The sequence below is a fragment of the Aspergillus pseudodeflectus genome, assembly GCF_044049435.1.
Source record: "Aspergillus pseudodeflectus strain CBS 756.74 chromosome Unknown BJX68scaffold_69, whole genome shotgun sequence".
Taxonomy (NCBI): Eukaryota; Fungi; Ascomycota; class Eurotiomycetes; order Eurotiales; family Aspergillaceae; genus Aspergillus; species Aspergillus pseudodeflectus.
Genome location: NW_027263845.1, coordinates 101,755 through 117,707, shown reverse-complemented (window position 1 = coordinate 117,707; position 15,953 = coordinate 101,755). Strand labels below are relative to the sequence as shown.

The 15,953-nt window shown below is 51.5% G+C and overlaps 8 protein-coding genes across 8 annotated transcripts; 3 read left to right on the top strand and 5 right to left on the bottom strand.

Moving 5' to 3' along the window:
• Positions 1–99: 99 nt before the first annotated feature.
• Positions 100–1,440, top strand: BJX68DRAFT_258678 (uncharacterized protein; the record flags this gene model as incomplete). The annotated part of the gene is made up of 5 exons (XM_071043571.1): positions 100–117; positions 375–441; positions 501–683; positions 1,065–1,324; positions 1,393–1,440. 5 exons carry the CDS (start codon positions 100–102, stop codon positions 1,438–1,440), a joined length of 576 nt encoding a protein of 191 aa, XP_070893835.1.
• Positions 1,441–1,501: 61 nt separating this feature from the next.
• On the bottom strand, positions 1,502–2,349 carry BJX68DRAFT_247221 (uncharacterized protein). Its single transcript, XM_071041746.1, has 3 exons — positions 2,263–2,349; positions 2,132–2,206; positions 1,502–2,083 (listed from the first exon to the last, which is right to left on the bottom strand). The coding sequence occupies exons 1-3, from the start codon at positions 2,296–2,298 to the stop codon at positions 1,823–1,825; spliced, it is 372 nt and encodes a 123-aa protein (XP_070893834.1). The 5' UTR covers positions 2,299–2,349; the 3' UTR covers positions 1,502–1,822.
• Positions 2,350–2,562: 213 nt separating this feature from the next.
• On the top strand, positions 2,563–3,303 carry BJX68DRAFT_190742 (Zn(II)2Cys6 transcription factor domain-containing protein). Its single transcript, XM_071037374.1, has 3 exons — positions 2,563–2,681; positions 2,732–2,816; positions 2,865–3,303. Exons 1-3 carry the CDS (start codon positions 2,674–2,676, stop codon positions 3,246–3,248), a joined length of 477 nt encoding a protein of 158 aa, XP_070893833.1. The 5' UTR covers positions 2,563–2,673; the 3' UTR covers positions 3,249–3,303.
• Positions 3,304–3,732: 429 nt separating this feature from the next.
• On the bottom strand, positions 3,733–4,626 carry BJX68DRAFT_247220 (uncharacterized protein). The gene has a single exon (XM_071041745.1). The coding sequence runs from the start codon at positions 4,565–4,567 to the stop codon at positions 3,923–3,925; it is 645 nt and encodes a 214-aa protein (XP_070893832.1). The 5' UTR covers positions 4,568–4,626; the 3' UTR covers positions 3,733–3,922.
• Positions 4,627–6,292: 1,666 nt separating this feature from the next.
• On the bottom strand, positions 6,293–6,715 carry BJX68DRAFT_271879 (uncharacterized protein; the record flags this gene model as incomplete). The annotated part of the gene is made up of 1 exon (XM_071047056.1): positions 6,293–6,715. One exon carries the CDS (start codon positions 6,713–6,715, stop codon positions 6,293–6,295), a length of 423 nt encoding a protein of 140 aa, XP_070893831.1.
• A 2,379-nt stretch (positions 6,716–9,094) lies between these two features.
• Positions 9,095–9,733, top strand: BJX68DRAFT_258677 (uncharacterized protein; the record flags this gene model as incomplete). The annotated part of the gene is made up of 2 exons (XM_071043570.1): positions 9,095–9,366; positions 9,505–9,733. 2 exons carry the CDS (start codon positions 9,095–9,097, stop codon positions 9,731–9,733), a joined length of 501 nt encoding a protein of 166 aa, XP_070893830.1.
• An 800-nt stretch (positions 9,734–10,533) lies between these two features.
• BJX68DRAFT_271878 (uncharacterized protein) lies at positions 10,534–11,355 on the bottom strand (the record flags this gene model as incomplete). Its single annotated transcript, XM_071047055.1, has 5 exons — positions 10,534–10,728; positions 10,784–10,942; positions 11,011–11,076; positions 11,135–11,188; positions 11,305–11,355. The coding sequence occupies 5 exons, from the start codon at positions 11,353–11,355 to the stop codon at positions 10,534–10,536; spliced, it is 525 nt and encodes a 174-aa protein (XP_070893829.1).
• A 2,634-nt stretch (positions 11,356–13,989) lies between these two features.
• Positions 13,990–14,641, bottom strand: BJX68DRAFT_271877 (uncharacterized protein; the record flags this gene model as incomplete). Its single annotated transcript, XM_071047054.1, has 2 exons — positions 13,990–14,583; positions 14,630–14,641. The coding sequence occupies 2 exons, from the start codon at positions 14,639–14,641 to the stop codon at positions 13,990–13,992; spliced, it is 606 nt and encodes a 201-aa protein (XP_070893828.1).
• Between the last annotated feature and the right edge of the window lie 1,312 nt (positions 14,642–15,953).

The window sequence follows — 15,953 nt, the reverse complement described above, 5'->3', positions numbered from 1 at the left end:
CAGTGCGCTATCTGTAGAGTGCTCACTCGAACAAATTGAAGAGCCTGGAGAACTTTCTGCAAGACTGCCCTCAGATACGGCAGTGGAGTACTATCCCAAATGGGGAGCCAAGAAGGTGTATGTGTGCCCTCGGGGAATATATTGTCACCGGGGACAACCCGAAAGATCTGGTGCAAAATGCATGAAGGCACAGGGTGATGCCGATGCCGTTTATATCGAGGAATTAGCGCTTAGGGTACTAGTGGTGAGAAAACGGATCGTCCTAGATATGCACGCCTGCGTGCATGGAGGGTAAAGTGAGTATCACGTGGAACGATTTGCCTTGGTCTGATTCCTAGGTTTGAATATGATAGCAGAGACATTGGCATCCAGAGAGCTTGCTCCAACAGAACAAACCTACCCTGACTGACATTCCTCGGGAACATAATATCGACCGCACGTGTAATGTTGCCAAGAGACTTCTTGAGGATCAAGTTTTCTACTCGACATTGAGAGCCAAGATCCGATTTTCGAATTATTCGACGTGTCACCTGCCCAGAGCGCTGAGCGAGAGGCTTCAGAGGCGGAGGCGGCGAGAGAAGAGGCCAGGGCAGTGAGGGAAATCTCAGAGAGGGAGACATCAGGAGAAGTCGCGATTCAATCCCATGCGCGACCAGCCAACGAGCAAATCTACGAAATTGACGGTTGGTCCTCCTAAGAAAGAATCTTTGCGTCATTTGTTGACACCCAGCATCATCAGCCCCTGAGAGCGAAACAGGGGTCAATCACCCAATCCCATCCCTCTATCCAGTCTATATACATTACCGAACTCAACACCTCATAACGACAGGCATACAAAGATTGGTGGAAGAAGCTTGTTTCGTCTACGCAAGTCACTTCCCGCAGCCTTTGGCCAGAAATGGCTGGGATTTCCCAGACTGTGGAACTCACCGAGTGGGCCAAGCTTCTACCCAAGTTTTTGGGTGAGATGGCTACCACGGAAAAAAGATGCGAATTATTCCGCCTTCTTTGCGAATTGAGACATTCTGCTGTCCACCGACTTTGAAAGACCGCTGGTGATATAGAGCGTCTCGCTGAGAACGCACAAGTTTTCCTTGAAGCTTTGAATGACTCTTACCGTTCGGAGATGGTCTCCAAGCTTCGCAGAGAAGTGAGTATGGCGATCAAGCGCAACAAAGACTTCCTTGAGGGAAGTTATCTTGGAGAACTGAAGGAAATACAGGCCCAACGTGCGGCTTTGGACACGTGGGAACGGAATGCGAAGAACGCCATGATTAACGGCGACTCACAGTGTCTGGATGACCCCGATAAAATTCTTGCAAGCGTTGTCCAATATCTAAGTCCAAGTGGGTCTTGGATAAATGTCGAGGAGCGCGCTGGACGATCAGCCAGGAATTTTCTAATGGAACAATCGACGTCCTGGTCCCACCACACTCCTGATCCGTAGCTTTGAGGATTTTCCATTACCTGTTGTTGCTAGGGTCCGTGGTAGGCCTAGAGACCTATCTGTGACCGTTACTTCTGGTGCTGTATCTGTCCAACGGAGTCGGAAAGCATTAAGAAGTCGCTCCGACCATTGTTTTATTTTCCAACCTCGGGATCGGGCATTACATCATACTGGAAGCTGGACGCTACGCCTCTACACGCAAGATGATAGTGAATTTTCTGTTGGCTTCGAAATATCATGCGTGGATTGATCTAAACCATGCATGATAATAACATCGGTGGCCTCTTCCAATTGCAATCCCTGGAATTATAGATCCATCAGAGAAGACATATTATAGCTAGCAGAATTACTGTCAAATTCGATCTGCGATGGATATCACATCTCGCTGCCTTTGTCGTCCCTAGTTTCGGTGACTTGGAAGAGAGGAGAATCCGCTATTTTTGGGCTATGGCTTTGGTTGACGTCCAATCTCTGGCTTTCATCACCTGAAATGTTACTAGTGGTAGGTGCTGGCGCGTAGGGATGCGAAATGCTTTCGCGGACAGGATGACTGCTGCCAGTTTGTATAGCACCTTCATCAGTTACCTCTTTTGCCGCAGAAAGAGCAAAGTCTCCAGAGTCAAAATAGACACGTTTCTGTTTCTGATTAATCATAACTCGAATGGACTAGGAATCTAAACATACCTGTTGCCCAAGTTTCTGTCCGCTAGGGACTTTTCCATAGGCGCTAAGGATATGCCTCTCATGCTCTGAGAGGGACTAGAGTCAAATCTAATGAGCGCACATTTGTGACTACCGCAAAAGAATAGACTAACCTCAGCATGTGATTCATTATCTCTGTCCGAGCCCATTCTGATTCGTCCCAGACAGGCTTTATTTTAGAGAGAGCAAGTGATCTTTCAGATTATATCGTTATCAGGAATCCAAATGCTAAAAGCAGGAAGGCTTTATCAACAGGTGACGCCCAGGTGACGCCAAGGTGACGCGATAATTAAGCCCGACGGCACCTGAATTGTGCTCCCGTGACTATCCCATTGTGGCGGACAACAAATATCGACTGGTGGAACTTGAATCCGTGTGTGTTTTGTTTTTTCTTCTCACGGAGACGCGACCCACCAGCTACTGATCACGCTTCATCTCCTCCTTTTGAACTTTTGAGAAATAGCAGCCTATGTTTCAACGATAAGGGATTGCATTTATTCTTCACTTGAATTCCCGGGGAGGCAATGAAAAGGTGGGCAGCCAGCAACCACCAAGGGCGATTGCTCCTAAACCAGGAGAAAGGATTTTTCGAACAGATATCAATTTCCACCCTCGGCTGCAGAAGGCATCCAGTGCTTGTCTAGAATGCCGGAAACGAAAACAAAGAGTAGGACTTCTTACTTATCCCGTGGAGACGCTTCTAATTGCTATATAGTGTGATGGAGCTAGTCCATGCTATTTCTGCGGTCGCAGCGGGCAAGATTGTGTGATTAACGAAGAGGGTGATGGGCGTCGCAAAATCGCACTAAAGCGCAAGATCGATTCTCTAGAACAGGCTAACGAAATCCTTCTTGGACTTATTCAGACAATACGCGAGGCTGATGAAGAGAGAGCACTTGAATATTTCCGCTTGATTCAGAGCAACTTGGCACTTGAAGACATTTGCCAGCACCTTCTGCCGCGAGATTCGAATAACGAAGAACCATCAGGGACTGCATTGAACAGAGAAAGCTCTCTTGAGCCACAAAATACAAGACAGTCGAGGCCTGGTGGTGCACATGGAATAATGGACATTGAGTACCTGACCTCGAGGTGTTAATGTGAATCTACTCTAGAGGCTAAATTGCTGGAGCTAATTATTTTATGGTTGTCCAGTTGAAGGAGGAATAAGGAAAAGACCTTCCAGAGCAATATCAAGGTGGTAGCACCGACAAATTTGGAGCCGTGTCATGGCCTGTGGAGGGCTGCAGATTTCTGATCTGTACATCTTAGAGAATCCTTAGCGCCGCAGTCACGCTCGCTGCGGTGGAAAGCGATTTCATTGCTCAGGGTCCTAAAAGGAGTGGCTGCTGCTGCGGGAAGAACAGGAGTCTATGACTCAATTGTGAAGACCAAAAACAGCAGCAGAGTTGTACCTCAGTCAGAAACCAGGGTGGTTTGCTACAACTGAACTCCAGCTACAGAGAAAACTTGTAGGCGAGTAAATTATTGAAAACTAAGCATAAGGAGGAAAGAAATTAATTAAACGACCCCTACGGTAGCCTTCGGAGGTCACGCCTTAGCGCGACCCCGCCAGCCAAACGGTCAGGTCAGCCATTCGGTGAACTTATTAAATAATTCGCCTATTTCACTTCAACTAGACCACGCCCGCAAGAGCAAACAAAAAAGAAGGCCTATAAAGATCAAACTATAGTGCATGTGGCAAATGACATGCAAAGCCCCTGAAAGCTAAAAGGACCGGAAGAGAATCATTCACAAGCGGGAGCTCAACATCTAATCCCTGCGCGTAAACCTGGAAGCCATATCACTGATCTTCTGAATATACTCCTCCATCCCCTTGTTATCCTCCCTAAGCTCCTCCAGCTGATGCTTGAGGTTATCACGTTCGGCGATAGCCTCGCTCAGGCAAGACCGGAGGGTCGTGGCCTCCAATGTGAGGTTCTCAATTTGGGTCCGCTGGTCACGTGTCATATCCTCAACGACAGCGTCAATGCCGCGGGACATGTACTCATTGGCTCTGTTAAAGAGCTCAACCGCAGGGAGCCTGAGCGCTTCTGGTGCGGGGGGCATTGGTGCAGGCACCTGAGCTCTCTGGGCCGTCGGAGCAGCGATCTGAGTTTGAGACGGAGCGGAGATTGGTTTCGCTGTGGTGTGGGGCGCGATAAGAGGGTTCTCACTTGGTGATGAGATTGGAACAGGCGGGTTTGATGCCTGCAATGATTTCTCAGCGTCGTTTGAGGACGAAACTGGGACGGAGCTAGTGGGCATCTTATCCGTAGCGATAGTAGGCCTAGGTAATGATTTCTCGGTATGATTTGAAGGAACTGGAGCGGGAGAAGTTCCAGTGGCAGCCTGAGTTTGCGCCGCAGGAGTCGATGGGGGAGTTCCCCTATGGGCTGGGACCGATGGAGGTGGCATAGATGGTGTTCCAGAGCCCGCACGAGCCGCCTCGCGCGGCGGAGCACTGCCCTGTGGTGTGTGTGTCATTGATAGGCTTCGTGAAGCCTGGTTTACGCTTGTAAAGCCGCCGCCCTGGCGGATTGGCTCCGGTGGTGCAGGGCTGTTGTTGGCGCTCGTTGGCTGAGCGAGAGACTTGCTAGTGGCGACAACGTTCGCCGGCGTCGCTCGAAACCTATCCGGTGGGTGAAGAGCGGCATTTGGAGTATAGTTTGCCTGAGGTGTCTCTGGCTTGCTCACAGTCTCTGGCTTGCTTATTGTTCGTTTGGTCTGTGGAGTGTCCGCCGGCTTGATAGTGGTGGGGGTAGCTGGCGCTTGTTCCGTCCCTGCTGAACGAGAATGAGGTTTCTGGAACCACCCTTGAGACTGAGATGGTGTGGGCTGAATCATACACAAACGGATTAGCAAGTCAGTTTCGGTCAGATTAATTGGGCCAGGATAACTATACTTTTGCAGAGTCGGAATTGCAGTTCCACGGGAGGTCTTCGCCTTCGCTGGAGGAGTCGGAGTCAGAGTCGAGGTCCCGGTCCTGATGGTCTGCACCATCCATTATCCGACGGGACTTGCGAGATGGCTTTGGCGAACTTAATGGCTGCTTAGGCGAGTCTGTCGCGGCCGCGGCAGATCGTTTCAGCGGAGTAATGTTGGGAGTGCTGGGAGTCGAGCTAGGATGCTTCGGCTTCGGGCGAACACGCACATGCCCGACTCCCGAGCGCGGACGCCCGTTTTTCAGCCGCGAGTATTGGACCTGGACTGCTGCAGGACTGCGATTCGGGAAGAGGCCCAGCTTGAAGTTCAGCCGTTAGCACGAGATGTTGATAATTGAGATAATGGGGGATTGTTGGTCGAGTCACGGGTCGAGTACCTTGTGAATATCCCTCCAATTCTCGTGTTGCGATTTCAACCGCAAGAGAGTCTCGTTTTCCTCATCACTCCAGCCGAGGAGGTGCTCCGGCCTTCTGCCTGAAGACATTTTCCTGACGCTGCCAGAGGTGGTTTAACAGAGCCGGGAGAATGTGGATTATTACAAACGGGAGATCCGCCTGCAAGCTCGAAATGAATCGAATGACGGGGAATTCGAGTTCTCCTTGGGCGCGCCCGCTGTGTCTAGCGTAAACATCCTTTGTTTAGCGCCGACCGTTAGGTCACGTGCTTACCGCCTTCAGCTCCTCCTGAGGCAGGTTGTCGACCTTTAGTGACCGCTGGTATCCTGCTTCAACGCCGAACGTACCGTTAACATCGCCTCTAGAAACGCGCTATGAACGGAGATCCGAGCATGGACGTAAAAGAAATTAGGGCACTCAAACGCCTATCGGTCATTATAATGCCATAACAGAAGTGGCTCAGGCATTTTGTAATGGCGGCAGCAAAGTAGTATTCTAGCATGCACATGCATTCCACCAAACATGTGTACTCTTCCGATAGCGTCGGACCGTAGTTGCGAGATCCTCTCGCGAGAATTACGAGATGTTGCGATCGACCACATACATTATATGTAACATGCGACATATCAAGTACATGCGCGACCTGGTCCACAGCATCCGGTTCGAGACGGGGAAAGACGCCAATGACCTGGTTGAGAGTGACTGGCCTTTCGTGCGGTCGCCCCGGCCAGAGTGAGCGCCACCATCGTCGCTCCATCCGCATCGCCACACTCCACAGTCGGTCGGCTGGAGAGTAAGGATATTACCCGGTCGCGTCCCAAACATCACCACTGGGACGGAGACGTCGACCGACACGCCTCCGCTGTGAGGCGGAGAGAGCTAAGAGCCCTGCAAGGATATCTGGCGTGACGAGACGTTGCAGCGCGCGGTGCGATCCAGAGACAACCGGCTTGGGACACTCCATCATCAGCCGGTTATGGTCCACAATCCACCGGGCCAGTACCATCTGTGTCAGACGGAGGTCAGGTATCGCACGCTGTATCCAGTCCACGGGAAACGGCCCATAGATCCGGAGTCGCGCAAAGGCTGCCTCTTCGTTGGTCAGACCCCACATTCGGTTGACCAGCGTGACTAACGTGAATAAAGAATCCTGGAGGATTCGAGCTTCGTCGATCCATAGCTGCGCGCACTCCAGCTGTGGGGGGGATAAGTACGGCAACACCATTCGGACCTGATCCAGCACGAGTGGAGGATATAGGCTTGTGGAAAACTTTGGTAGGCTTTGTGGAGATGATATCAATTTCATGCGTGGTAATCGATCTAATGGAGATCAGTGCAGCAGCAGGAGTGAATGCTACCCAATTTAAATCTCTCAGGTGGAAAGTTATAAATATCTAATAAATCGCCAAGAACTAGCTAATGGCCGTCGATGCCGGGGATCCTCGCTGGAACGGACAGAGGAGACGGGCTTTCCAAAGGCCATGCTTCCAGGAATGCAAGCATCTTCGCCCATGATCTATTCCGCCTCAACTATCTTGGCCGACTTCTCTGCGCTTGTAAGTTGCCTCGTAGTCCCCAGGTCGGTCAAAGCTCCTTCCCCGCCAGCCGCAGATACCCAGTGATTGAGCAAGGCCACGAAGACTCTTGCCACCTCCGCGCGATCACGGATATTAATTAACCGGTTAACCCTATCTGGTAGGAATCGCATCACCAGAGCAAGGGACGGGGGTGTTTGGTTGCAAGAGGGATCTCTTGGTGCCAGAGCCGATATCGTCCCGACACCACCTGCCATCAGAGGGGAGAACTCGGCTTGACCATCTAGGCTCCGCGCGAGCATTTGAATCTGCTGTCGAGCAATCGTCAATCCTTTCTGCTGTACAGAACGGTATAGCCATCTCCTGGCCCTGTGGGCTTTTTGGGTGAAACGATGGAACCGCCTCTGCTGGCCGGCGGCGGTTTTCACATGACCTTCCGCATTCCTGGTTGAGAACCTTCGCAGCAGCTCCAATGTGACGTTGGCTATATGTAGCATTAGGTCTTCTCCGTTGGATGGATCTTCAAAGCCCGTGTCTCTAGCAGAACGCCCCCCGTCACGGTACAATGCAATTTCTTTGCCGCTTGCGACTCCGTGGGAGGGTGATGTCCACCTCTCTGAGACCGGGACCATGTTTTGAAGCATATTATCGAGACCAGTATATACGTGGACTCGTTTAGGGCAGACGAGCGCCATACTCAGGGGTGGAAACTCCCCGGGTAGTGCTAGAGTCATTCGCACGTCTGATGGCGGTGTTTTGGAGATTTCATTCTGTTGAGTGTGGTAGGGGCTATCGGTGACTGGCTGCATAATCTGACTGAAGGATCGGCAAAGATAACAAATAATGATGGACACTTTTAGCACGAAGAAGGTGGGGTTTCTCTTGTATGGGCAGCGGTTGCGAGACGACTGATTTTGATCTACCTTCCACCTGGGATTATCATCGTTTTCACATTGTACAGTAGATGGCATGATAAGTGGCTGGGATATCCTGTCCTCTTATTACGGCGGGCGCTATTCAACTCTGTATGTGTGCCTCCACCCTGCCGCTCTTAGCACACAGCCAAAGCCTGCTAGGAAGAACCCCTCCTTATTATACCATTACGCACATATCTTATCTCTAGTCTGCGTACTATGGAGTGGATGGGTTCCGCGTCCAACAGTCAAACACAAACGGTGTGGGCGAACTCGGGGGAGACGAGCATCAACTCCACGGTCGTCCAGGCACAGCCCTGCTCAGCTGTTTTGATAGCAAATCCCATAGTGGACTTTGGCGTCCAAGCACCTTTAGAGAGGGCACTACCGGCAACAGTATGTCGGTCAGACACGGAGGACCATAATCCGCTAGTGTTTTGTGCATGGCTGGCTGGGGTCATTCCCGCTGATTCTGTCAGCATCAAGTTCTTTCTGCGTCGCTAGGAACTCACCATTTCACGGTCAGTGGGAGCAGGGAGATAAGGATGGGATCAGTACGTGTAGATCCGGCCGTTAGGCATCTCCAGCGTGGTCCAGCTACGAATCACATACAGCCGCCAGAAATCATTGTGGCGACGGAGGAGGTTATTACACCGCTTGCGGATCTGTTCCTGCTGCACGCGATTCCGGGAAGACATCATCAACACACACCGCAGAATCACCGCGGCTTCAGGACAAGTGCACAGCTCTTTAGATTATATACAATCACAGACATTGCGTTTCTGGGGTAATACCAGCCCGACAGTAAAGCTGGTCTGCTTACCAGGAATCTAGCACATTTGAACGCCAAGTTAATTGAGGGCATCACCGTGCAATCCGGGCAGAAAAATGGGGCCAAGTGAGCTGTCCCTTGTATGATGCCGGCCCTCAGAAAGCTGCGACGTACCCGGGCAATGTTCATGTAGTACACACCGGGCAGACTCGACTCCAATACATGGGCCGGCTTCAAGTCGTCGATGCCAGTAAGCTCCTTGTTGTAGAGCCATTGCGATAGTTTCAGCTATCCATTCTCCTTTTTACCGGTACATCAACCACTCCATCAGACACTCTGCGGCACGTTATCACAAACTCGTCTGATATCCAAGCGTAAGCTAAATGGCGTCCCCGTCACAGCACTCAGTCCCCTTTGCCGGACAAACCCGGTATCTACAGATACTGTTAGAGGTGGATTACATGCCTTGGACGTACAACGTGATTACTAGCGTCGCCCATTGGACCTTGCTCGCAGGGTATCTGATAGTCCCGGGCACCTTCACGGCGCTGCAGAAATCTGGCCAAGTCCAGGACGCGCTAGCAAAGGGCGACGCGGGACAGGCTGTTCTGACCACGATCCAAAACCCCCCGCTTCTGGCGATTGCCTGTATTCTGTTTATGGCATCCACTGCAGCACTTGGATGGCTCTACTGGGAATAGCGGAATAACTACATCTGGCTCGTGAATCGACTTTTCTCGTAAGCCGTCCTTTCCTTCCTCGACATGGGAGTTGCACACTGACCGAGATCCAGGCCAATCATCATGAACGCGGCCGCTGGGCTTGCGACCACGCTAATCAATATCTATACCGCACGGGATGGGGATTGGTCTATCATGGCGCTGATCACCACCATCATAACCGGAGCTACGCTGGTGGCTGCCTCCTCGCTGACCATGGTGTTCAAGTTCATCAAACTCAAAGAGGTCCAAGAAGCCCATCGGCGTGAAGTATATCTCGGAGACCTGAGGCGCAGTACCTGACCCGCCGGGCTCGGTGCATCCGCCTGCCAACGTCCGTACCAAGTTTATCTATTTTCCGGAAAATACTTGCATTCCGGCACATACCTGGTAACATTGGGTACTATAACACAAAAGGTAACGCAGTATCTAATTCCTGTTGGTAGACCGACGCAGAGATCACAATACCAGACTACATCCATTTGCAGAGAATCCAGACTCATCCGTAGCCATGGCCATGGCGGTCCGCTGTTGGCCAGTGGTGATTCCAAGGGTAGAAACTACACAAATGCTGAGGACTGTTTCTTCAATCCCTTCAAGTCTCTTCAATATACTTCCGCCTGCTTGGGCTTCCAGGTACAGCAAGAAATTGAAATATGGTCCTTTGCCTTTTCTCGATGGGGATTTGCTAAAGCCTTGGTGATTGTTCTGGTCGAGCCACCCTGGGCGAGGCCCGCAGAAAGAGTCGGCTTAAGTACTCAACCCTTCTGGAAATTGATGCCCAGATACAGGCCATAACCATGTTCACTAAATTCTCAGGTTAAATGGTAAATAGAACTGCGCAGAGACTAGAGTCCCTGACATTGACTACCGTCTCGGAATTCTGCCTGCGCAGAAACCTTCCCTACGAAGGGCTTCGTGGGGCTCGGCTCAAACAAAGTGCTCTACAATTGATGGCCAAATATCATCCTCTCCACGGAAACAGGAAATAACCAACCCTTCACTTCTCAGGATACTTGCCCACTCCAGTAATGGCACCAATACCCTACCCTAAACCCCCCACAACAACCCGGGAAACACTCCAATGCTTGGTGGCAATAGAATCAAGTTGCCCGAGGATAGTGCGACCCAAAGGCATAGTCGTCACCGAGGGCCACCACATATGGATAACTGTCAGGACCCGAGGTCGTGTTCGTCATGTAGCCATACGTATAATCATTTCCGAAGCGGCAGGCCGTAGACAGCGCCGTGGTAGCGTTGATAAGGTCTACACACATCGTTTGGATGGGATGGTCCAACTATGGCTTCTTGTCAGTCGCAGTGCCATGTTCATCTAAGATTGTTGGACTGTACTTGATTGCACATGAAAATAGAGGAGTGGCCCAGATGAGATGGGCGAGCGCAGGTTCCTGGCTCCGCCACGCACACCGCGTCTTGGGCTGCAACATCGTTCAGATGGTCGATGTTACTTGTAATCTCGTCCACGCGGGCGATTCCGTACTCAGGGAAATACTAGGGCTTAGTCGCTGCATCCTATTCTTTCGTCAGCCCTGCGTTTACTGGTCCAGATAGTGGCTTACCATTACCCGCACATGAAGGCCTCCTTTATGAAGGCGAGCGATAGAGAATAAAGTCATGTTCAACACCTATTCCACTTTCTGTCAGCGTTTTCAAGTCGTCCTCGTAGGTTCTGGGACGCCCTACTTGATGGCCCATATCAGGGTCAAATACGAGAGACGTTGTATCTCTTCCAAGCACCTAGCTCTACCTGTTAGCAATCGGGACACTACATTGACTGGGTGAGAGAAATATGCTGAAGGAACGGGTCCTTTCCGGAAGCAGACCAGGACACAATCTCGCGATGGGGGACTTACTGCGCCCAGTCCGACCGAAATGATGCAGCTGAGGATGTTGTACGTCTTCATGGTATCTGTATCGTTGCGTTGTTTCTTGAGACACCGACAGAGGGATGCGAAGTCAGTATTTAAGGCACCAGGCGTTGTCCTGGTCAGGCCAAAGCTCTTCCATGCGGGAGCAAAGGCTGGCAAATAGCACTGTCGCCAGCTTGTTGATGCCCGGCAGCTGCCATACCCGGTCAGTGGCCTGGGTGTTTGATCTGTTACTTTCTGATGGCATGGAGCATTCGCACTACCAGATGGTGATCGAGGGGTGCATGGCACCTCAGAGAGGCCATGTCGTATAGCCAGGAAATTTGATTTTGCCCACCATCGTTGTTCTCCATGCGACCGTCTGTGCCCTTCCTGCCGCAGGGGTGGCCTGTTCTACATCAACTAACTCAACAGTGTATTTGCCGCAGGACGCCCTCAATTGCCGATAGTAGCGCTTCGACCCTTTTCACAAAGTATGCGGGATGTGTTGTCCACCGCTTCCAAGGCCATTAATCCAGTGCTTATACATTCCATTGCTTCTACTCTTGGGGGTACAACAGACCTACGGCAGATTCACATGCTTGCACCCCTCCCGTATCAGTTCAAAGCTCTACGATCGTTGTGAAGACAAGTCGCAGGCGGGTCGCCCACAGCCCGCACAAATCCGACCAGACGACAATCATTGCCTGCACAGTGCAAGCCAGTTTTAGTGGGTCGGTCCAACAGAACGGTAACCAATTTGCTTGGCCACCTGTTCTGGTCTCGTATTGCCCCCAAACGAGGTTAGTTCGTGGTTGCGCAGTTTGGGGTTTTCCCTGCCTCCAACCGCCCAGGTGCCAGAACTGATGGAATGGCTGATCCTTCAGACTCGAATAGAGAGGATGGAGCATCGTGCCGTAAAATTAACTTCAAGACAAATACAATTTTCTTCTACCCTGGCATTTATTGCCATTCCAAGTGACTAACTACTTCAGGTTGACTGATGGCTATTGCCGTTCATTCCGCATCACGTTCTCGATATCCCCAACAGAACCAACGCGGCTCCTTTCTGGTTGGTTGGCCTCTATCACCAACAGCGCCATCGGACGTCTGTGACGCACGCCGACGACTTCGCCCGGAGTCCAGAAAACGCTGGGTTCAATTCTTACGTTAGGCCCCACCAACGATCAACTCGACCTTGGCTCATCTCCGGCCAAATTCCAAATCACGGCGTGGCCATTCGAAAACAAGGAGGTGCACCGTTAGTTACGTTTTGGCCAACGAGAATCCAGCAACGATCGACTGGTCGGATCAGTCCCGGGGGTATTCTCCGACTGTTTTTCTAGTAGGCGCTAGATCTGCGTCGCTCCACACATGTCACAATCACCAACAGCGCCTAATCGTGGAGAATCATTTGCTGACGGCGCGGGGCTCCATATATTGTGTGCGATTGAGCGGGACCGCTTCGAATCGAGTCCGGTACCATTATGCTGGGACAAATATCTGGATATGATTGGTCAATATAAAGCCCACTTAGCCTTGATCGCCATCCTTTTCCTGCACCCTACGAGTCAGTTGCTCAACGGTGTTATCGCCCCCTTCAAGCCCGGACATCGACCGAAAATCTCTAGCTCGGTCGTCGATACGAAGGATGTGAGACTTTCTTTGAGCAAAGATACCATCCGGCGTAGTTTAAGCACGTTCCGGAACGACCGGATGCCAGTAGCAAGAGCGGGAAATGGATTGTTCCCACTGCAGGCCGTGGCCAGAAGTTGATCCCGCTCGTGACGCGCACTCGACACCTATGCGCAGTGATTTTTACACCATAGGCCTCGTCATGCTAATTGCAATGCCGTTCTCTTTTTCCACTCGTTGACCTTCGACGACTGCCGGTCCTAGTCGTCCATCTTCGGTCTTGAGCCGGCCACTTCCAACAGCCCCATGCTCCTGTAAGGGGGATGGTGCCCTGGGTTTTGATCCTACTCCGAGCTAGTTGCAATCCGAGACGACACCATCAATGCCACCCAGAGCCAGAGGATCTTCATTTACGGCTTGGCGATCCGAGGAATCTCGTGATATTTTCACTAGGTGCTTGATATAGGGATCACGATCCATGGCCTGTTGGTCTCACATCTTCATTCCTATTCTAATGCTACTGCTTCCGTGCTCGCATGGTCAATCCCGTCATGCACGCTCATCGTCTCTACGGCGCTTTCCTCGCGGTACCTTTGCCGTGGGGCCAGTCGCCGAGCGGTGGAATACGTCACCAGAACCCTCGCATGTGTCGCGACTTTCGGATATGTGACTGTTGAAGCGAGATTCCAACATGCTGATGTACCGGTCAGCGTGGCTCTGGATATCGGAGAATCACAGAAACGTAGACAGTGCAAACACACGACAACGTCTTTAATAGGCAACATAGTGGGCAATGCGGGAAAAAAAATTCTTACTCGACTCTTCTCTTCAGACTAGGAAAAAAGAGATATACCGTCAGTAGATGCAACATCATCCAGACACCGACAGGGGCATGGGACGTACTCCCAGAGCGCCGAAGCCAAGGCTGGTATATTTTGAGGGTCAATGTCTGCTTCCCACTCGCCGTCCTCGCTCCCGGTACCTTCGATGTCGAGGAGACCGTTTGCTCCTGAATCCTCGCGCTGCCGGTCCACAGTGCCGGGGGTAGTGTGAGACTCACGACCTTTCTTGTTGGGAGGTGTCTGCGAAGTGTGCTTTGCCATGATCAGCTCCCAGGAACACCATAGGACCAGACATTGGGTCGCAGCCCGTCCGTTGCGATTGGCCGATCTCTTCGCCAAGACTTTGATCGGTGTATATGAGGCTGGCCAAGGTCAGCGCGGTGCGGTTTGGGTGTATCATGGGGCCCAGTGCAAAGTTTATGCCTTCTACAGATATGTCATCGGCATTGTCGCTGATACCGTTCTCGGCCATGGCGACGTCCTCTGCTGGGGTCGGAGACTTAGTCCCACCCGTACGATTTCCTTCGGTGCTCTCAAGCTGGTTGAGCACACGGTCTAGCATGAACTCAAAGGATTGGGATTCCCCGGTGGGGGCCGTCCCTCGCTCCTTCAACAGATAGTCAATCACCATTCCCATCCGTTGATTGGTGTCGTAGAGAAGACCGGCTAGGTCCACCGTCTCTTCTAGGTCCGAGGTGGTTTGCTGCAGCGCCTCTTGGAGGTTTCGATGCTCTTTGATGTGCTTCTGTTGCTCCCGGTGTGCACGTAGAGCCCGCACGCTGAGCTCGCAGATCACACGGAGGGCGTCCTGGTCACAGTGAGCGAGTCACCTGCTGAATGAGGCAAATACCTACGGCAGTATCCATTTTGCGAGTAACCACAGCACAGCCGCAGCGGACAGGGCTGTTGGAAGCAGGATGAAAGCGAGATTCGGGAACAACATATTGATATTTATAGCCATCACCCGTCCGAGTCGAAAACCTGTATTGTAACCCTCGTTGCCGGTGCAATGTCTTGCAGTTCAAATTGAGATGGCCGTCCAAAATCAAGGGGAAGCCCTGTCTCGGCTCTCCCGTCACGTTAGAAGCCCATTACCTTGTGTTGAATTTGAGACCTAGTCCGCGATTTAACCACGGCCGCATAAATAGCACGTCCGCGTTGCCCTATAGCATGGTTCTATATTTGAGGGCAACGCCGTGGACGGTATGGTCCGTGCTACTGCGCAGCATCCTTCGGGTTAAATGCACGTTTGGAGATCAAGCAGCACATAAACTTGCGATCCCCCTTCAGAGTTTCTTCGGGCCGCTCCCAGTACATACGGGATGGACGAGATTGTCGAGATTGTCCGTCAAATTGGCCGCCAGCAAGGCCAAAACGCATACTATCGTACATGCTACACTCTCCTTAAGAAAATTCAAGATCTCATCCTCCAGACGTCGAACGAGCTGCTGAATCTCTACCACTCCAATGCATTCGAGGAACCAGAATCCGTCTCTGGTAAAGGCCCCCGTTCACCCTCATCAAGGCATAAATATCCCGTGCGCTGTGAAGAGTAGAGGCTATATGGAGCACAAGTTCGGGTAGAAGACTTGAAAAAGACATAAATACAAGGACTGTTGCTGATGATCTTTTGGCGTATAATCGGCGGTGAGACCACTGCGATGCCTGCCAAACCGAGGAGCACAGTGCTCGTATCAATCCTTAAATAGAGGGCCACCGCAACACAACGAGGCCCCAATCCGGGTGATGTTTCCGGTAAGATCAATAATCAATGTTAATAGAGTGGTCGGAAGCATCTAGGCTGACGGTCTTATAACCGTAGGTTTGCTGTCATATGTATGACTTGAAGTTTGAAGGCAATTGCTTGACACTTATAACACATGTAGGAGTTCACCAGCATGTCTAAGGAGAATGGATGGCCAAAACTTTGACAACGGCTCTGCAACAAGGAGCTTACCGGCATCGACGACTTGAAGCCGGCCCATGTATTGGGGTCGAGTCTGCCCGGTGTCTACTATATGAACATTGCCCGGGCACGTCGCAGCTTTCTGAGGGCCGGCATCGGCATACAAGGGACAGCTCACTTGGCCTCATTTTTCTGCCCGGATTGCACGATGATGCCCTCAATTAACTTGCCTGTGTTCAAATGTGCGAGATTCCTGGTAAGCAGGCCAGCGT